Source organism: Podarcis erhardii (genome assembly GCF_964252035.2).
Source record: "Podarcis erhardii genome assembly, chromosome: 6".
NCBI lineage: Eukaryota > Metazoa > Chordata > Lepidosauria > Squamata > Lacertidae > Podarcis > Podarcis erhardii.
This window is the reverse complement of record NC_138510.1, coordinates 51,290,151-51,310,023: the sequence shown is the minus strand read 5'-3', so window position 1 is coordinate 51,310,023 and position 19,873 is coordinate 51,290,151. Positions and strand designations below refer to the sequence as shown.

Genomic DNA, 19,873 nt, shown 5'->3' with positions numbered 1-19,873 from the left:
TTTGCCATAGGCTTCACAAGGCAACAGCTGGTTGTCCGGTCTTCCAGAGTCCTTTGAAAGGTGTTTTATGGGTTGCGCATTTCAAACTGCTTTTAAATGCTTCATTTGACATCCTCCTTCAAATGAAAGGACATATATTTTAAATTATTCTATATTTTATTTTCAGCCCTCGAATGGACCTCAAGGTGGTTTTCTTATTAAAATAATAAATTACATTAAAATAATATAGATGTGTGAGGATATTAGGCAGAGTGTGACATGATGATGCCTCAAATTTCACTAGCAGAATATTACATTAAAAACTGTTTGTGCAGCCTGGATAGTTGTTTAATTGTCAATAACAATTTAATGACTAACCACAGTTCATTAATCTAGCATCCTTAAGGAACTGTTCTGTTCATAAATAGTACATACTGTGTTGTCCAAAATTCACAAAGTTGGAATTATTTGTAAACAAAGCAAGTGCAAGTGTGTTTGCTTGACTGCCTTGCTTCCTAACTGAAGCAGAGTGGAATTGTATAAACTCAAAAGTTTATTACTACAAATGTGCTCTACCATGTTCAGTAGATCACAGTTAAAACATAGGCATGTAAAAGTTGTTTAAAATAATATGGATACCTTTTTAAAAAAATATGCATGAAGTGACCTCACACAAATAGTAGTCCAGGACATCTGTTCTCTTTCTGCATATGAGTTTTTACTAAATATGTTTGTAATGAGAGACAACCCTTTTCCTAAGAACGGAAAGATCCCACAAAGTTAATTTGTGATCCAAGCTCAATACGTCCGCCAAATTTTCACTTACATTTGAAGTGATGCTAGACCGTGGAGTGTCACTAGGGGAATATGTGGGGTGGAGTTGGGGTTCAGTCTGAGTTGATAACTATATATAGTTGATAGATTTAATGGCTCAGTACAAGTTAAAACAAGACTTTTAAGAAGATCTGTTGAAATTCACCCTTACTCCATAAATATATGGAGCCATATAGAGAAGATCTGAAGAAAACAGGATTTCCATACATTGGAGCATACGCAAAATATCTATACAAACACTTTGGCAGAATACTACAATCCTCACCCCCATGCTGCTGCAGTCTTTCAATCATGCCGCCTCTCTGTTAAGTGCAGCAGAATTGAAACCCTAGAGGAGGGAACTGGAAGGTGAATGGAAGAGAATAGTACAGTTCTGTTCTGAGAAAGAGTCTGGTAACCACATGAACAAAGTAGACCGCACGGGATAGCAGTTCTACCGATTTAAAGCAGAAGCACTTCTTTACTCAAAGCCTGTTGGCTTATACTGGCAGCAGCAGGCCTAAAACCAGCAGGAATTACTGGTGCAACTTCCACCACTGCTGGCCAATATGGATCCTGCTAGACTGCCTCCCAACGCCAAAGGGCCCATCATGGGCTATATACCATTATGCCTAAACTACAAAACAGCTGAGAAGTGATGATTCTGTGAATCTCACAGTCTCCCTGACCTCAGAGGTTAATCCCCAAGGGTGTGAGGGATGTCAGAACATGACAGAGATATAAATCCATGACTTGAAACATAACACTAAATCTGTAGTATGCAGTTTCTCTAGGCAAGGTTGAGGTGCCTTGAGGGAGAAAAATTCAGAGGCCCAAAATACAACTCCCAGCCATTGCCATGACAATAGAATGCAACAAACAATCACAGAATATGTTTCCAAAGAGGGTGGAGATCAATCATGCATTATCTTCAGGTCTTAATGAAATGGTGAATAGTATCAATTTCTATTTTAAGATTTGTCAAACAAAAATGAAAAGTCAAGAAACTGTGAATGCTCTATACACAAATGATTTAAAAATGATAATGCAAATGAAGAACTTGATGCAATTAGGCTTCATGATTTCTAAATAGTCTGATGATTTTGATGTCCACCTTACAAGGAGCTTCCTCATATAACTCATAAAGTCTACTGGCATCCAAGTGAGAATAAAGTTTTATTGGCTTCTGTGCATGGTGGGGGAGTCACGAATGCTACCCTGCACATTTGAAACAAGAGGAAGAGGCCAGGCATAAATAACTGATACTCATCAGACAGTACAAAAAACTTTAGACAATGGGGTAAATCTATCCTAGGTCATAAAATGACCCCATGAAGCTCCTGTAACTCACATTAATTGGTTTTGGCCAAATAAAAAAATTGTTGTTAGCACTTGAATTCTGATCAGCTCCTCAATGAGGATATTGACAACCGTGTTTCTTAATTGTGTTGCCACTGCCAATGGGGAGGAAAATTGTGCCTTCTTGGCTGTAATGACAGAGCATTAGAGCAGACAGGTTTCTCTGACCCACTCTTCAGCAATGTGGGAAAATTACATCCTTCCACTAGAATGAAGAGAGTGTGATTTTCCTCCCAATCAATGGTGGTAAAAAACATTAAGAAACACACACACTGATGGCCATGGGAAGCTCTGAATGATGCCCCCTATCACCCTGCTATCATTCCACATTGCAATCTAGATGGCTGGTGGGTGAAGGAAAACAAGGAACAGAGAGAAGAGGGAAAGAAGGAACAAGAATGGGGTGTGGTGACTTGCTTGACTCCCTGTGAAAGGATGGTAAAGAACAGTACATTGACATCAATGGGCCATGCAGAGCAGAGAGCAAGCTGAGCCCTTGTGGCTTGAGTAAAGGGGTAGTGGCAACCAGCCATATCATTTCCAGAGTAGCAAGGAGCTTGGAGACAGCTACTGTCGCCCTCAGGCTGTGTATCAAGATCCCCTCTTTCTGTCTCCCACCTGTAAATAAATTTTACCAATTCTAAATGAATTTTCCAATTTATTGTCACCAATTAATTCATTTCACTTTCGAAAATCAGTCAAGTACTCCATTTTTATTATTGCTGACACTACTATTATCTTAACCCCGGGCTTTTGACACCTGAGGTTTGTATTTTTAGGACCCACCTTATTTTTGTATCTAAGTTCTTCTGTACTGTTTTAAATATTGTGTAATATTATGTTTTAATAAATGTAACTCACTCTGGGGCCTTAGGGTGAAGGGCGAGTACTAAAATGTGACAATTGTAATAGCAGTAAGTAACCAAGAAATACATTAACAGATAAATGTGGGAGTTGTAAGTCAGCACCATGTTTGCTACCCGTTTTAATGGCTAAGAGCATTAGAAGAGCCCTGCTGGATCAGATCAAAGGCACCCTGTTTGTCTATGGGAAGCCTGCAAGCAGGATCTGAGTGCAACAGCACTCTTTCTATTGATGATTCCCAGAAACTGGTATTCAGAGGCATACTGCCTCAGATGCTAGATGCAAAACCATGATGGTTGTAGTCATTGATAGCCCTATTCTCCATTAATTTGCCTAATTCCCTTTTAAAGCCATCCAAGTTGGTGGCCATCACTAAATCGAGTGGAAATATATTTAATAGATTATGTGCTGTGTGAAGAAGCACTTCCTTTTGTCTGCCCTGGAGTCAGCTCCACTGGACATTAGACAGGTGGGAAAAGCCTCTCTATCCACTTGCTTCTCACAATGGATACTTGCAATGGATACCTTTTTTCATGTTTCTACTTACTTGCTCCCGCCCCCCCCCCCCGCCCCGAACTAAAAACCACCAAATGTTGTAACCTTTCTTCATAGGGGAGTTGCTGCAACCAGAAGTACATATAGTATTCCAAGTACAGTCACACCGTATAACTGAAAAAACAGCACTATCCTATTGGCAATTTTATTTTCAATCCTTTTCCTAATGATCCTCAAGATGGAATTTGCCTTTTACACAGCTGCTGCACACTGGGTCAACACAGTAATCAATATCCATCATAACCCTGAGGTCTCATTCCTTGTCACTCACCACCAGTTCACAGCCCATTGGCATGTACATGAAATTAGGATTTCTTGCCCCAATATTCATCACTTCACATTTGCTTACACTGAATCACATATCACTCATTCACTCAATTTGGAAAGATCCTTTTGGAGTTCCTTGCAATTACTTTTTGTTTTTATCAACCTGAACAATTTGGTGTCATCATCAAACTTGACCGTATCCGTTCTCACCTTGACTACAAGTAATTTATAGTCAAGTTAGAAAGCATCACCAATACAGAACAACAAACCCCTGTGTTGCAAACTTAACACAACAAACAACACAAGCAACACAAGGACCAGAATACTAGATATCACTGTAGTTCTTATTGCACAATATACATGATTTAGTACAACAAAAACAAAATGTGTACACTTGTAAATTCTCTAATATATTTGAAAACAAATGAACACACATCTGTCAATCTTTGAAAGTCCGTAGAAGTATAATAAGTCTATGGTTGAAACAAAGTAATAGAAGCTATCCTGTGGGCTAAGCGGTAAACTTTTTAGGCGTTCATGGTGCTGAGGTAGTAAATAAATAACAACGTAGGAAAGTGATCCCGGATAATCTGACTGTTTTGCTGGAATCTTCTTCGGCACAACCAATTGATTAGAAAAATGCACAAGGAGCAGTGGTCATGAGGACATGGAAATGAAACTAACAGAACATAACACAAGGCTTGATTCTAACAAAAACAACTATAGTAACAGAAGAATTAAGCCAAATCCATGACAAACAGATAAAAGAACTGGAAAAAGAAAATATAGATAAAAGCAACAAGCTTGAAGATGCATAAAACTTAAATAGGAGAATTAATTTACACTCTTTTTTTGATGAGGGAGTGGAAGGAAGGGAATGATCCTGCACACTTCATTGCCTCATAGCTGAAATCACTGCTTCCAGCCCTCATAATCTCCGGATGATTTTGAACAGGCACACAGAGCACTTAGAGCCAAACTAGAGGCGCTAATAATCTGTCCTAGTATAAGGCAGCTAGCTACCTTTCATAAGGAGATGGAAAATCCAGTAGAATTTTATGTGGCCCAAAAGCCTATTCTGCAGTTTATATTTATATTATAATAGAATGTCTTTAAGCTACACACATATTTTCAAAATGAAAGGTAGGATTCTAGAGATTTTAAATTACATGCTTTGAGTTTAAAATGTAAAGTAAACTATTTTAAGCTCCATGGCAAACTGGCACCACTGCAAGAAGTGGAGATACCAACCCTTCCCACAGGCCTGTTACTCACTGGCATGAAGGCACAACTGTACCTATTCATTGGTTGAGGGACTGTAGGATTTGAAAGATGCTCCACTATACCAGAAGAACAACAAATATGCCACTGCCATAATTGATATATTATTTATTTATTTATTTATTTATTTATTTATTTATGTGTGTATAAAGCACTTTAATTTTTAAAAACCTCTAAGTGGAGTACAGCCTAAAAACAACAAACAGTGTAATTAAAACAAAAATACATCAGAAAACCAGTAAAACAGCAATACAAGCATATGAACACAAGAATTCAGGAGAGTCAGCCAAATGAAGATAGGGTCTGATCTTATAGGTCAGGGAAAGACTGGACAAGAAGTCTGGAGTAATTGATGGTTGCTGCTTCACATAAAACTGAGCCAATAGTGGATAATCTGGTGAAAGTCATCTGATATATCAGTGGTACATACTGCTGGCAGTGCTATTATGGCAGTGAAGACACCCCAGTTGAAACTGGATGGACTCATGGGTGGGTTATGGGCAGTACATGGGACGAGAACGCTATACCTCTTTAATCCACAGAAACACACCTCACTAATGGCACACCTTTGCACCAGCCCCAGACCTGGAGCAAAGCTCCCTTCTATTGACTTCAATGGGAGGGAGGAAAATAAAAGAAACAGCCCTGCATTGACAACTGCCTAGCCACAACAAGGAACAGGACATGGTGTAACTTAGAACCGCATCACAGCACACAGTATAAAAACCCCACAGTGAAAGATCACAACTCCAAGGGTATGTGCTATGGGACTACAACTCACAGGGGAACTTTGGTGATGGGAAACAGAGAGAAACAGGACTTTGCACAAAATAGCCTGACCTCACAACTCACATTACTAATATTTCCCTGATACTACACTTTGAGACTCCAGACACAAATGTTCAACAGCAATTCCCATTCCACTCCAATGGGGGGGGGGGCAGGACAGAGTACCCTGTATAGCTAACAAGAAGGATCACATATTATAATAATGTATAAGTGCTGCAGCAATTTTATATGTCTCGCACCCCTTTACTGCATTTTTTCTCAACTGTATTGCACTAGCACTGTTCCATCCCAACAGCAGAGAGCAGTGCCTCCCATATCAACTAAACTCTCTGCTGGCAAGGGCGAGGCACTCTGATCTAACCATTGCTGCTACTGGCCAAACACTTGTGAGAACTTATAACTTGCAGTATCACAGCCTGTATGCAAGCTGTGCCTGCAAATGTTAGAGTTCCCCTGCAAACTCCATGGGGAATGTGGAAGTATACTCAGGTGGTGATGGGGAGGCTGATGCATGAGTACTAACTAAGCACCCATGTGACACCTCCATCTCCTCTCTAACCTTAAAAAAATCATACTTGTATCTAGGTCCAGGGACTATGTGCGCCTGCTCCTAATTACTGTTTTTTATTTCTGTTCTGTTACTTCCTTTGCTCTCTGCAGGCTGCTCTCTCCCAGATTTAGAATATATCCCACACTCCATTCCATGCTGATCGTGAGAGAGGCCCACCCCATGATCAGCAGCAATGACCAGGATGTTCCCCGCTGTTCCTCTGTGGGGTTGTTGAACTAACCATTCCAGGCAGGCTTCTGTATCCTTTCAAGTTCCATGACAAACAGTAAGTCTTCCAAACTTGGTTTTGTGCCATAAGAGACATTGCACATGCTACCCTGCTGTCTATTCAACCAGTGTCCAAGGTACAAGATAGTTTCAGACTGCCCCACACATTTGCCTTCCCCATTTCAGGATCTCCTTCATCCCAGATACTGTTCAGAAAGAGCTCTGGCACTGCTGCATGCATTGTTGCTAGAGTGATTGGTAAGGAATCCTTTCCCCCACCCTAGTAGGATCTGCCTTCAGATCCTACTAGTGCAGTGGTTTTCAACCAGTGTGCCATGGCACCCTGGGGTTCCATTTATCTGGAACACTACATATGACACTACATATGACCAGAACTGTGTGCCTAGTTTGGTTTTGCTCTGAGCAACGTGTGTGGTGCTACTACAAACATACCAGAGGAAAACAATCTTACTCCCACAGCAGTAGCCAAGTATGTGAGTGGGTATTTGCATAATCTGCAACAGAAGCGCAAGTCTAATTAATTCCCAGAACCTTTGCCATATCTGACACAAGCATATAGTCCAATACCTATATTCAACTATTAATTAATGAATTAATTTCAAGAAAGGGGAAAAAAGCCTTCCTACAGCAAACATCTTCCATCAGTAATTGGATTAAGTCTAAAAATGCATTCTTCTTTTCCTTATGAGGGACACCTCAATCATCCGGTTGTGAGTTCTGATTAGTCACAGATCCCTTGTGGCCTCTTAACTGTGGTGGACAAACTGTCTTGTGATGCTTACCAACAGTCACTGCCTGTGCCCTTTGCCATTCAAAGCTGGCTTGCCTTTGGCCACCCCATCATGGCAGGAAACTAAACCTGCTTTATGGATGTTTGTAGATAAGAGGCAAGTTATCTGACATCCAGCCAGATTGGCCACCAAAATAAGTAGTACATAGCTTCTGCCAAAACCCTGGATTCATCTGCAAACATGCCCCTGGTCAAAGTCAGGAAGCCACTTCTTACAGACTGCTTCTTTGGGATGGGTAGCTATTAGAATCTCACTGCTGCTTTGGCCCTTGTCCAAAGATGGCTGTGTGTGCTCTGTACGGGTGTCCTACACAGGAAACTGTTGGAGCTGTAATTTGAGGGCTCCTCGTCTTCCCCTTTTGTGCATTGTGCTACAAATGCTGGGTGTGAGTAGCAGAAATGGATTAAAACTTCTGCATGTAGGACTGGAAAAAGTGGGATCATTGCAGGCTATGTGATTGGGGCTGATGGAGGGGAGGTGCTATGGAGCTGTGGGGCGTGTGTCCCCATCATCATAAATTAATTGGCTCTCTCCATGTGCGGGTAGCATGTGGGTGGCAGCACCACAGATCCTGATTGATGGGGCACTTGTAGAGTCTACTGAGACTCTATGGTCATGTCTTCTATTTTTATGAGGTTTTTTAATATTTTCTAGTTGTTTATCTCCCCCTCCCGCCCCTTTTCAGGGCTGAGAATATATTGGATATGGTGGCTGTTGCACTGGTATAGTGCCAGAGTAACTCCCACTACAATCCCAATAGAGTGTGAGTATAGATTTCATTTCTCGATTAGATGACGATAATGTAGCCTGCGTGTGGAGAAGAAAAAGAAGATGGGAGCATATATCAGAAATCTGCGTCTCCTTTGCTGCTGTTATCATCATCATCATCATTCCCCACCCATCCGATTGGGTTGCCTCAGCCACTCTGGGCAGCTTCCAACAATGTCTTCAGGCATTGTCTCCATTGGGAGGGTATCTTACAACAAATTCGATAAATTAACAGTGAAGAGAATGGAGAAAGTGAAAGATCTAGCATTTCTTCCAGCTTTTGAGGCTCAAATCAATGTCCTTTGAAAAGGAAATAATTTTAGAAATCTTTTGTTCAACATATACTTGAGGTATCATGCAGAATAAGGGGCATGTGACACATTACATAAAAATACATTTTAATAACGGCAAATATAATCCAAATCACAGAAAAAGGCAGCTTAGGAAGGGTGATTTTGAGCAGGAATATGGCCAGCAAGGAAAGAGTTAAAGTGTGCATTCACACAGTCTCAGCTATTTCAAGGAAAAGTACAGCCCCTCAAGATTGCTTTTCATTAAACAGACAGACTAACATACACCCCTGGCTGGGTCCTGTATACAGTAGTACCTCGGGTTAAGAACTTAATTCATTCTGGAGGTCCATTCTTAACCTGAAACTGTTCTTAACCCGAGGTACCACTTTAGCCAATGGGGCTTCCCGCCGCCGCCACACGATTTCTGTTCTCATCCTGAAGCAAAGTTCTTAACCTGAGATACTATTTCCGGGTTAGCGGAGTTTGTAACCTGAAGCGTCTGTAACCCGAGGTACCACTGTACATGCTCTTGTATGCAACGTCCAGTTTGACTAAATAACTGCAGAAAAGTGCATTCTATGGCTTAAGATCATGCTGAACAGATACAAATGCAACACACATTTACAGCAGGTAAACAAGCCAGGTCATGAGCACAGCATCAATATGTATCAGCTGAATTCAGTCACTCCTATGGATGTCATTTCTCACTAGAGCAACAAACTGGCTGAAAGGACAACTAAAGCCTAGCTCATGAATTACCCAAGACCACACAGAGAGCTAGATACTATCTCTACTAACATTAGTTTCCATTCTGTATAATTGGAATGATAGTGGCAAGGACAGAAAAGATAAGAGTGTGAATTACTCTGCGTAATCAATCTGCTACAAAAAATGATTTATAAGGATGCACCCTGAATGCTAATTAGAAGTAGTGGTCTTTAGTTATTTACCTGAAAGAATTATAAGCTGGAAGATGCCTGTCCTGGTTTTGTGCTGGGACATGTTGGAGGGTTATGCTGGCACTATGCACATAATAAAAACTACCACATAGATAACATTTTCAAAAGTAGGGGGTTCATGGCTTGGCTTTTGAAAAGCAGGGGGTCTGCAGTACTTAGCTAACTGGAAACCACTGCTCTAGTGGAAAGCATACAAACAGGGGGCAAAACAAACCTCCCCAGGGCAGGGTGTTCCAGAGTATGGGAGTGGTAGCAGATAAAGTTTCTTCTTTGTATCAAAACATGTATTTGAACCGACAAGTGGATCTCTATGAATGACCTTAATGAGCAGGGTGATTCAGACAGTTTTCCCTCAGATATCCTGGTCCTAAACTGGTATGGGGCTTTAAAGGTCCAAACCAGCACTCTGAACTGGGCCCAAAAGACAATATGGAAGCCAGTGCAGTTTGAGCAGTGGGGTGACATGCTGCCAATACCCTACCTTAAAGTCCTGCACCAAAAGTTTCTTTTATGCCCCCAAATAATGCTGACAGTGTTAAGGGAAGGAGAAAGATTTGATGGTCTTTCCCTGAAAGCTTGGCTTACCCATTTCTCAATCCAGAGGCATATATCACTAAAAAGCCTACAACACACAGAAGCTTCCCCACTTTCCACACACCCTATCCAATTCTGCCTAGAAAGCAAGTCTCACACAACTGAATGAATCTTTCAGCCATCTTTGCTGTCTATGCACGATTGTACCTCACAGTATTCTCCAGATTCATCTGGCACAAATTATAGTCTCAAAGTGGAGAATGTTCCTGCATTTAACCATTTATTAAATCCTGGAAGAAACACTTTGAGATCAGCCTTGAACCATTTCACTCAGCCTTCTCAACCCTGTTGAAAACCCCCCTAAAATTACAAAGTTAATTGGCAGCACATTGTTACCATATGTGGTGTGCTAGCAGCGCCCTGAAGTTTATTTAAGCTTGGAAAGAGGTATGGAATATTACGGCCCTTTATAAGGATTTCAGATTGGCCCTAGTTATTAAGGAGATGATCTACCTCAAGCCTCTGCCTGACCTTATGCTTTGCTGGTGCCTTTTTGTACAATTCTGGACATGCTCAAGATAGGCACTTTGTGAGAGGACTTTCATTACATTTTATCTTTCATTAATTCCCTTGTACCTTTTTCAATTAAGTTCTTGACAAAAAGAGGAGGTTTGGTTAACTGACTCTTAAGATACCAGAAAGATTAAAGAGCAAGCTGCACATTACATGAAGAGGATTCTACAGTCTTTATGGCAAAGATTTACCCTTGGCATCCATTTGGCAGGATGGTGCTGCAAATCACTCCTATTCCCACTGCATCTGCTCTAAAGTAATACAGTAACAAGCAGCTCATAGGTGTCACAGTCTATACAAAAAAAGGTACGATGCTTTTGTGAGAAACCCTGTTTCATAGCCAACCTCCTTTTCCCTGGGGTTGCTTCATACATTCCAGTTGTGCACTAAAGTATAACTCATGAGTACATGGAGGTCCCAAGTGGATGCAAACAAGTTCTCAGATGGGATTGTAATTGTCCCTATGTGTAGCACAAGATCCTAACTTTCTAAGGTCCTACACCTGCATAGCTAATTCTGCTTTTGTTCAAAGCATCTGACCAAATAGTTTACCATTTACTTCATCTGATAGAGGCCATTGGCAAAAATCTGTTTTCCTTAAAGTCTCATAAACTAGATTTTTTAAAAAAATGCCCAAGCATACTTTCATAAAGTTAAACATCAGGTTCTAATTAAAGCCCTCCTTGGTTGATTTTACCAATTTGATATTGTAACACAACCTATCAAAACCTCAGAAAGCTCAATTCAGAGCATGTTCATTTCTGCAGTCTCTTTTCTACATTCCAAAGAAATTTAATTGTATGTGTATTTAAGATAATGTTTTTCAAAATAAAAATAAACTGAGCAAAAAGAGGCTAGCAAAAATTGTTTTGTCACCCACCATACACATTGAAACCCCTCATCGGAAGCTGTTTTGTTGATAAGAATGAAAGTAGGGGGAAATGGATTCTCAGAATGTATACATGCATAAGTTGGATAAGGGAAATCCTTGCTAAAATAGAAAATCTTCTCACAGCAGTGCCTCTGTCTCAAGAGACAATTGAATTTGCCTCACGGGATGAAGTCAAATTGCATAGTGACTTCCTGGGAGTGCAAGCCTGGGCAATGTATATGGAGATCCTAGGCTGCCCAGATGACAAGACCCCCCTCTTGGCCTTGCTTATGTGGTCTAAAGGAATTCAGAGCAATACATTTGGCACCAGCTTGGCTGCAAGAGTTGACGGAAGGAGGCATACAAGACACCATCCAACCGTCTTAGGGACTCCACTCAGGATTTGTGTCAGGTTTATTCCTTAGCCTTTTCTTCTCCTGAAGATTTTTCCAGAGGGATTACTCCCAAAGCCTTTCTGTCATGAATAAAATCACCCCTCTTGACCATTGGACCCACTCAATCTGCCAGAGCCTGTCTTCACATGTAGGGAAAGTCCCTAACTCACTGAGAGTTTGAGACCTATCAGCTACCTTCACCTGGTTTAGCCGGCCAGCCAAAGCTGTTTCCAGAGGTGTGACTGCTGTCGCATGCTGACAGCATCTAGGAGCCACAGGTGAAAGCTGAGTGAAGGTGAGGACCAAAGGTAGACAAACTACCCCAGAAGAAGCAGGACATCTCCCCCACCAGAAGATCAACTGTCAATCAACTGATGTCACTAATACATCAGGAGACCCATTTTCAACCTGTGCAATGCTTTGAAGCCCCACTTCTCCTGACAATCAGCCGGTTGTTCTGGTACAAGAATATACATGCTACTAGGGGCAGAGCATATTTGAGAAGTTAAATTGCAATCACTCCTTCCCTAGAGAAGCTAGACTGGCTCCTTCTTTGTTGTCCTTGTGCTGGCTGGTGAAGACTTTCTTGTTCCAACAGGCTTTGGGGCTTTTAATGAAAGGGCTGATTTTAATAGATTTCATATATGTTTATAGTCAGTACGCAGAACACAAATATAAAAATGACCATCAGAAAACACACAATTAAAGTATTCTACTATGCATTCTGCAATCATATTTTCAGCATATCTGTAAATAATGTGTTGCTTTGCTGTGTGTTAAAATCCAGCCTAATTGAAAATGAAAATGAAATAATGCAAGAAGTCTTCCTGATGTTCAGCTCTGACTAATTTCCCACTTCTGAAGGTTAATTTTTAGGGGGAAAGAGCTTTGAATGTCTCATTTTATCTCTTATGTATGTAGAAACTAAACACCTGGATTACTTACATTTGTTTAAGAAAACAGTCAATCTCAGTAGTATCCCTTCTCATCATTCTCTTTGAGTCGTTTTGGGTGCAATTATTCTTAACGACTGGAAGTGAATCTTACACCAAATTTGCATGTTCTTGATTTCAGAGTCTAATCACTAGATATTTTTTCTCCATGTCTGTCTGAATAAATAAACTGATTGAATTTCATCACATGACTCTTTGCCATCTAGGTGGTCTGACTCACTCAGTCTCTAAGAAGCTTACTGCCTAGTGCTCTCTCATAGCAGGCCATGGCACACCTTTAGAAATCCCACCTAGCAAAGTGTATTCATTCCAAGTCTCCCATTTCATGAAAAAAAAAAAAACCTTCAAAATGTATTGTGGGGGTGGAGTATGCCAGAAAAGGAAGGGGAATGAACTCTCACGGGTCTGGGCTGATTCTTCTGTACAGGAAAATTGCAAAGGCTGGGATTGTTTACCTTAGAGAGGAGATGACAAACATCTCTATAATTACAAAGTCCAACAGGAATGCAGAAGGACAATATCTAGCCTGCCTGCCTCATAGGATAAAAGAATAAGGGCCATTCTGTCTAGCAAAGAGTGAAAACTGAGATGAGGAAATATTTTTCTGCACAATGTCACCTTTAGATTGGTTGTCACTAGTACAAAAAAGTGGGATAACAAATTTATGAGGATTAAAAAAACAACAACACTATGAGAATATACTTGGGTATATACTCAATAAAAAAACAGTTTAACTGAAAATGATTCCAAATATTAATCAAGAAGCTTTTCAAAAGACATTATCCACCTTGTTGGGGGAACAAGAAAAAACATACTGTGGGGAAGGTGTTAAAATCCTCTTAACAGGCAACTTGACCTGGCTCTATGCAACAATTGTTTATCTTTTACCCATTCCTTTGAATCAGATAATGCTGCCTAATGCTGAAGACAGAATGCTGAAGCACAGAGCTGACCTAGCTGGGCAATTTGTCCTCTTCCAGCAAAAGAAACCCAGATATTTAAAAGGCATATGAGGAAGGGTCTTGGGAGGATCATTTACTTTTTCTATATATAATGATAGGAATATATTGTAACAGAAATAAATAGGACCTGAAGAGGCCTAAGGAATGTCTGCATGGTAGTTTCCCATTCTATCAATTCTAGTACAGTGGTACCTCGGGTTAAGTACTTAATTCATTCCGGAGGTCTGTTCTTAACCTGAAACTGTTCTTAACCTTGAAGCACCACTTTAGCTAATGGGGCCTCCTGCTGCTGCCGCACCGCTGGAGCACAATTTCTGTTCTCACCCTGAAGCAAAGTTCTTAACCCGAGGTACTATTTCTGGGTTAGCGGAGTCTGTAACCTGAAGCGTATGTAACCTGAAGCGTATGTAACTCGAGGTACCACTGTATAGTGATGAAGTGTATCTCAGACATAGATGAAACATTCTTTTTTGTGTCCTCTAATCAGAAGCTCTGTTCCATCTACAAATTACCTTATACTCTATGCTTACTCACACTGCTAACATACTGGAGAAATTAAGGGAACATTTTTGCTGTAATCCCTCAAAGTGCAAGGGAGTCCATTCCTGAGTGAAGGACGTAAGAATGATGAAAATGGAATTGAGTTGTTTTTATTTATTTATTTATTTATTTATTTACTGAAATTTGTATACTGCCTTTCATCTGAAGATCACAGGGCCGTTCACAACATTAAAATGAAAATGAAAACATAAAATACATAATAAAATGAGAATATCACCTTCCCCTCTAATACAAAACTAAGGTGATTCCATGCCCATCAATTTGGAAGCAAAACAAGTCCATCATCCAAACAAAGGTGGTAATTTTGCATATTGAGGAGATTCCCCAAATATTCAGAAATATATTATTTCATTATTTAAAATAATAATATTAATAATATTAATAATGTGAAAATGCCCTAGAAAGGACCTATAAACTTCCAGTACCTACAGAATCTTGAGGGAAGTTCAGCCATGGTTTGCCAAAGGTGTTGGCTGAAGAAATAAAAAAGAAAACTGAAGGAAGAAATAGGCCTGCTTAAGCCTAACAGCTTACTTATAGTATCCAAGCAAGAAGAGTAGCATTACGTGCAGATGTGTGCCATCAGGTAAAAAAATGATCACTCCATCATTATATGAGCCCACAAACAGTGCTGTAAGATTCCTGTTAATTGGCTGGAATCTTGAAACCTGCTTGTACGTCCCTGTTTATATTCCCCAAAGAAGAAGCAGGTGGCCAGACTGTATTTTTCTGCAAATGAGACTAGCCTGGCCTCTGTAAGACAAGCTATGGAATGTAAAACTAAAACGAGTGGAATACCATATTCCCATGGGCTAGACCTTTTCACCAAAAATGTAAATTTTGCTCCAGTTACTTACACTTGCTTGCAGATTGCAGCAAATGTCACAATATGTATATTAAGGTAACTGGCAGTACCTGTCACTTGACGCTACAAATTTTAAAAGGAAGTGGTAAGTGGCTGATTTTGTGACAAGCAGTTGGAGTCATTGCCAAATGAACACCTTTGCTTCATTAAGGGCACAGGCTCCATGGCCCAGAAAATCACTGAGTTGTGTTGAGTGTAGTAAGGGTTGGTGGCAAACCATTTTGGGGACCCAAAAGGTCCCAGGAAGAACTTATCTTGACATCTTCCAGCTGCATTCATTTTGAGAGAATTCCATTTCACATAACAACAACTTATTCGATTTATATATCTTGAAGGAGGGAAAACAATGTACTTCCCCCATGTGCCAGGGAAGTACATAAGTACATACTCTCTCAAGCAACATGAAGCAGTATCATATCTGTATTGATGCAATTTAAAACATACAGCACATATGACCACGTCTGACTCAGTCATACCTGTTTTCTGTGAAACGTTGCAATTTGCATTCCTCATTTGTGAAATCTATTTTTATCATTTTTTAATCACCTTTCTGATATTTACTATTACAGCTTCTATCTAACATTTAGCACCAGTATGCTAGACACTGCACAAACACAGAAGTTACAGAGTCTCTGACCAGAGGAATTACCTCTATTAGATGAGTGTCATAAAATGAAAGATACAATAAGTCTGGAAATAAGTTAACAAATTGCTGATACTTTGTATTACAGAGAATGCAGGGTTTGGAGGATGTGGGGAAGTCCAATAGATGGAAAAAAGGACTATGGAAATTTGTAATCTCTCTATTGTATTTTTCTATCTATGCCTTTATTTCTTTTTTCTGTACTTTATAAACTTAATAAAAATATTATAAAAAAAAAAAATTAGATGAGTGTGGCTTTGGGAAAGGACTACGGATCATGGATTAAATTCACATTTTGCTTTCTATCAGCAGCACAAAATAAAGTGTCATATTGGGGGTAAGCTTCCTGCACACTTACCCCTCTGCCCATCAGACCATTGTTGAAAGGAAGGCCAATAAAGCTGAAAGCTGCCTCTTGGATGAAATATGGATTCAGGATACGGATTTCATGTGGCTCTCTTGGAACATGGGTTGCCACAGACTTCCAGAAGCCATCAGAGGCACTCTGTAGAAAAGCAAAGGTCCATAGCAAATGGTTAGATAACTGACATGCTATAATCTCACAAACCTGTTTTTAATTTGAACCTGCCAGCTCTGTAGAAAGAAATTATATCCTAGGAACATATTCTAGGATCTACCAAGGAATGATGCCAAGGTATGGGCAGGTTACACAAAAAAGCCCTGAATGATGGGTCCATTCCAGCCATTCTTGTCTGGGCTTTTAAGATACATTCCACCCATACTCCAACTTCAGCCATCCTTGTTAGGTCACATCTGATTTACAATCCAAGACAAATAAGTCTTGTCACATACACATACAGGAAAGGGAAAGTAACAACGACAACAAATTGTGAGCATAATAGAAGGGGTTTGGTGTTGGTGGTGGTTTAGTACTATTACAAAGTCTTGGGGGGGGGGGACTTACTAAATTGGCCCACACATAGGCCTAAAGGTAAAGGTAAAGGACCCCTGACAGTTAAGTCCAGTTGCAGACGACTCTGTAGTTGTGGCACTCATCTTGCTTTACAGGCTGAGGGAGCCGGCGTTTGTCCACAGACAGTTTTTCCAGGTCATGTGGCCAGCATGACTAAGCTGCTTCTGGCGCAACGGAACACTGAAACCAGAGCGGCACATGGGAACGCCGTTTACCTTCCCACCAGAGCAGTACCTATTTATCCCCTTGCACTTTTTTGGTGTGCTTTCGAACTGCTAGGTTGGCTGGAGCTGGGACCAAGCAATGGGAGCTCACCCCGTTGTGAGGATTCGAACCGCCGACCTTCTGATCGGCAAGCCCAAGAGGTTCAGTGCTTTAGACTACAGCGCCATCAGCGTCCCTTACACATAGGCCTAGCTCCTGCTTTTTACATTCCTAACACCCACTCTCCATTGTGTACCTTCTAGGGGATTTCTTTGGAAATACTTCATAATTGGAAAGCTGTGGACATGGCAGGAAAAGAGAAAGAAAACACCTATCAACATAAAGTGGGAGAACCACCAGTAGCAGTTACATCCACAGCACAGGAGCAGGAGCAGTGTGTCCCATTTCTCCACTTGGGATGAAATGGGAAGTGCCACACTGCCCACCCCGCCAACTCTGTTGCCGAAGTAGAGCAGGTATAGGGAAGTGTTTTTTAATGTTTAATGCTTTATTATGTTTTTATATATGTTGGAAGCTGCCCAGAGTGCTGGGGCAACCCAAGAAGATGTGGGATATAAATAGTAAACTTATCTTTATGGAATGGGAAGTCCTTATTTTCATTGCAGAAACATTGGAGAGTATGTGCATCCAAGACCAGAGGTTTGCTGCATTCTTCCTACAAATTACAACCATACTTCAAATATTTTCTGGACAGCAATAATAGGTCATGGCCTACTTATATCAAGCAGAAACACAATTGCTTAAGTAGACGGGCTGTATAAGTGAGAAGTGCATTTGGGAACTCATAAAAATATGCCCAGAATCAATCACTTAAAATTCCACCACCAGACTTTTGCTTTCTCAAAACTGTGAGTAAGTTCAATCTCAACTCAATTTACAAAATGAAAGTAGCTTCAGTCTGGCTGTTCCCTAGACTGACCATCAACACTGGTAATATATTTCTCTTGTTCTCCCAGCGAACCATATATACTCCCTGCCCTTTGCACCCATGGGCTAAAGGAAAAGCTGAATGTCTGCAGAATGAAACACCTCATAAATCGAAGGAAGGGAGAACTCTGACAGATGAGGAAACTAGGCTCTCGGCTCATGTCTAGAATGGATTAGGTATCTTTATTTACTGTAGTTTGGTCTGTACTTCTTATTGTGCCCCTGAGAAAACTAGCTATTTGATGTAAAATCCACAGCCGAGGAAAGATTAGTGGAGACAAATCAAGCAGCTCCAATTACAGAGCGCCTGCAACGGCACTGATTCCCTGCAGGTCCTAATCCAATGCTTTGGGTATTGTTTTCACAAGTGCTCACTTTCTATTATGAACTGCAGAAAATCATCAGGATATGCAACACAATATTTTTGAAGAAGACTACGTTCTGAAGATTAATGTGCAGTATGGAGCATGACAGCACCACTTAGATGGCACTATTGCTCCTTACTCCATAACCACAATCTTCAGTGGAACTAGAAACATGTGTTAAATTTTCAACATGATACAGAGATCACACCTTGCTCTTGAGAGTTCCCGGAAGCTCCTGATGTGCCGATATCTAGTCAGCAGTCTGACACACAAAACTATGTTTTTTAATTATCTGCTGTTAAAATACTGGCAGCTAACCTGTGCTTCTCCAGATGTCATTCGACTGTTAACACTTATCAGCACCAGTAAGCATGCCCAATGGCCAGGGATTAGAGCAACTGTACTCCAATAAATTAAGGAGGGTCACATGTTAGTCACCAGTTGTTTTTTAAAGCAATTATAAAATCTATTGGTCTTTAATAATTAACTAACAAAATGCCCAAACAGATGAGACGTATATGGAAATGTGGGCATAAAAATGGCCTGCAGCTTAGTGGATGGGCACATTTCAGCCCCAGCTCCAACAGTCCTTCCCTACTGGTTTTCCCATGGCTTTTGCTTGTTCTCTCTCCCTTGAGATTCCCACCTGCTGCCATAGTTCTCAACCCTTAAGAACAGAGAGTTTCCCACCAAAATTTCATTATTATTTTTTGCTTGCTGCCAGCCTTGTAGATAGAACAGCCTTCTGAATCTGGTGTCCTCCATATGTTTTTCACTGCAACTTCCATCACCCCCAGTCAGTGAAACTATGTTGGCTGCAGCTGAAGAGAGCTGTAGTCCAAAACATCTGGAGGACACCAGCTTCAAGGCAGAGCACAGCCTTTTCCACACATTGCCAGTTTCCACTTTAAACAGTTTGTGCTTTCTCCTATACTAACTAAGCAATTTTCATATAATTTTAAATAGCAGCAATTTCTGCTCCCCAGGGTTAAAAAGTCTATACAAAAACAAAAGCTGACAAAACAGTCATCATCAAAATAAGGACTAGCAGAAGTATCACTTCTTCCTTACCAAGTGGGATGTAGATAAGTACTGGAAGTTGCCTAATACTGAACCAGAGCACTGGTCAATCTAGCTCTTGGGGGTTTCAGACTAGAGTTCTTCCTACCCAGGGATACCAAGAATTGGACCTGGAACCTTCTGCATGCAATGCACAGTCTCTGCCAATGAGCTACAGCCTCTGCCCTGAGTCCTGGAAATACGTGAAATAAAAAGACTTGCCATGAGTTATTACTGATATTACAGCATCAGTTGATAGGCAGTGTTTATAGCGAGAGAAAAAGTGCTAACAGTTTATGGGAAGTAGTTATGGTAGACACAGAGGTGTCAATTAAAGGAATGTTCAAAGAGAAACAATTAAAAGTTTTAGTATCAAGAAACAGTGCTGTAATTCACATGATGGATTTCAACATCACATCCTGTAAAGCTATTTGGAGTTACCTGGAAGTGGTGATGAGGTAACAAAACATTCAAACCAGTTTTCCTATA

The 19,873-nt window shown here is 40.6% G+C and overlaps 1 protein-coding gene across 10 annotated transcripts in view; it reads right to left on the bottom strand.

Annotated features, from left to right (window-relative positions):
* Positions 1–19,873, bottom strand: part of ST3GAL3 (ST3 beta-galactoside alpha-2,3-sialyltransferase 3) — a 185,931-nt gene that overhangs the window by 31,413 nt on the left and 134,645 nt on the right. For all 10 annotated transcript variants that reach the window (XR_014157370.1, XM_081865550.1, XM_081865551.1 and 7 more), the window contains one exon: positions 16,233–16,379. Coding sequence is in view for 9 of the 10 variants with exons in the window: in XM_081865550.1 (XP_081721676.1) it covers positions 16,233–16,379 (147 nt within the window). In the remaining variant the exon portion in view is untranslated. The remainder of the gene's footprint in view (positions 1–16,232; positions 16,380–19,873) is intronic.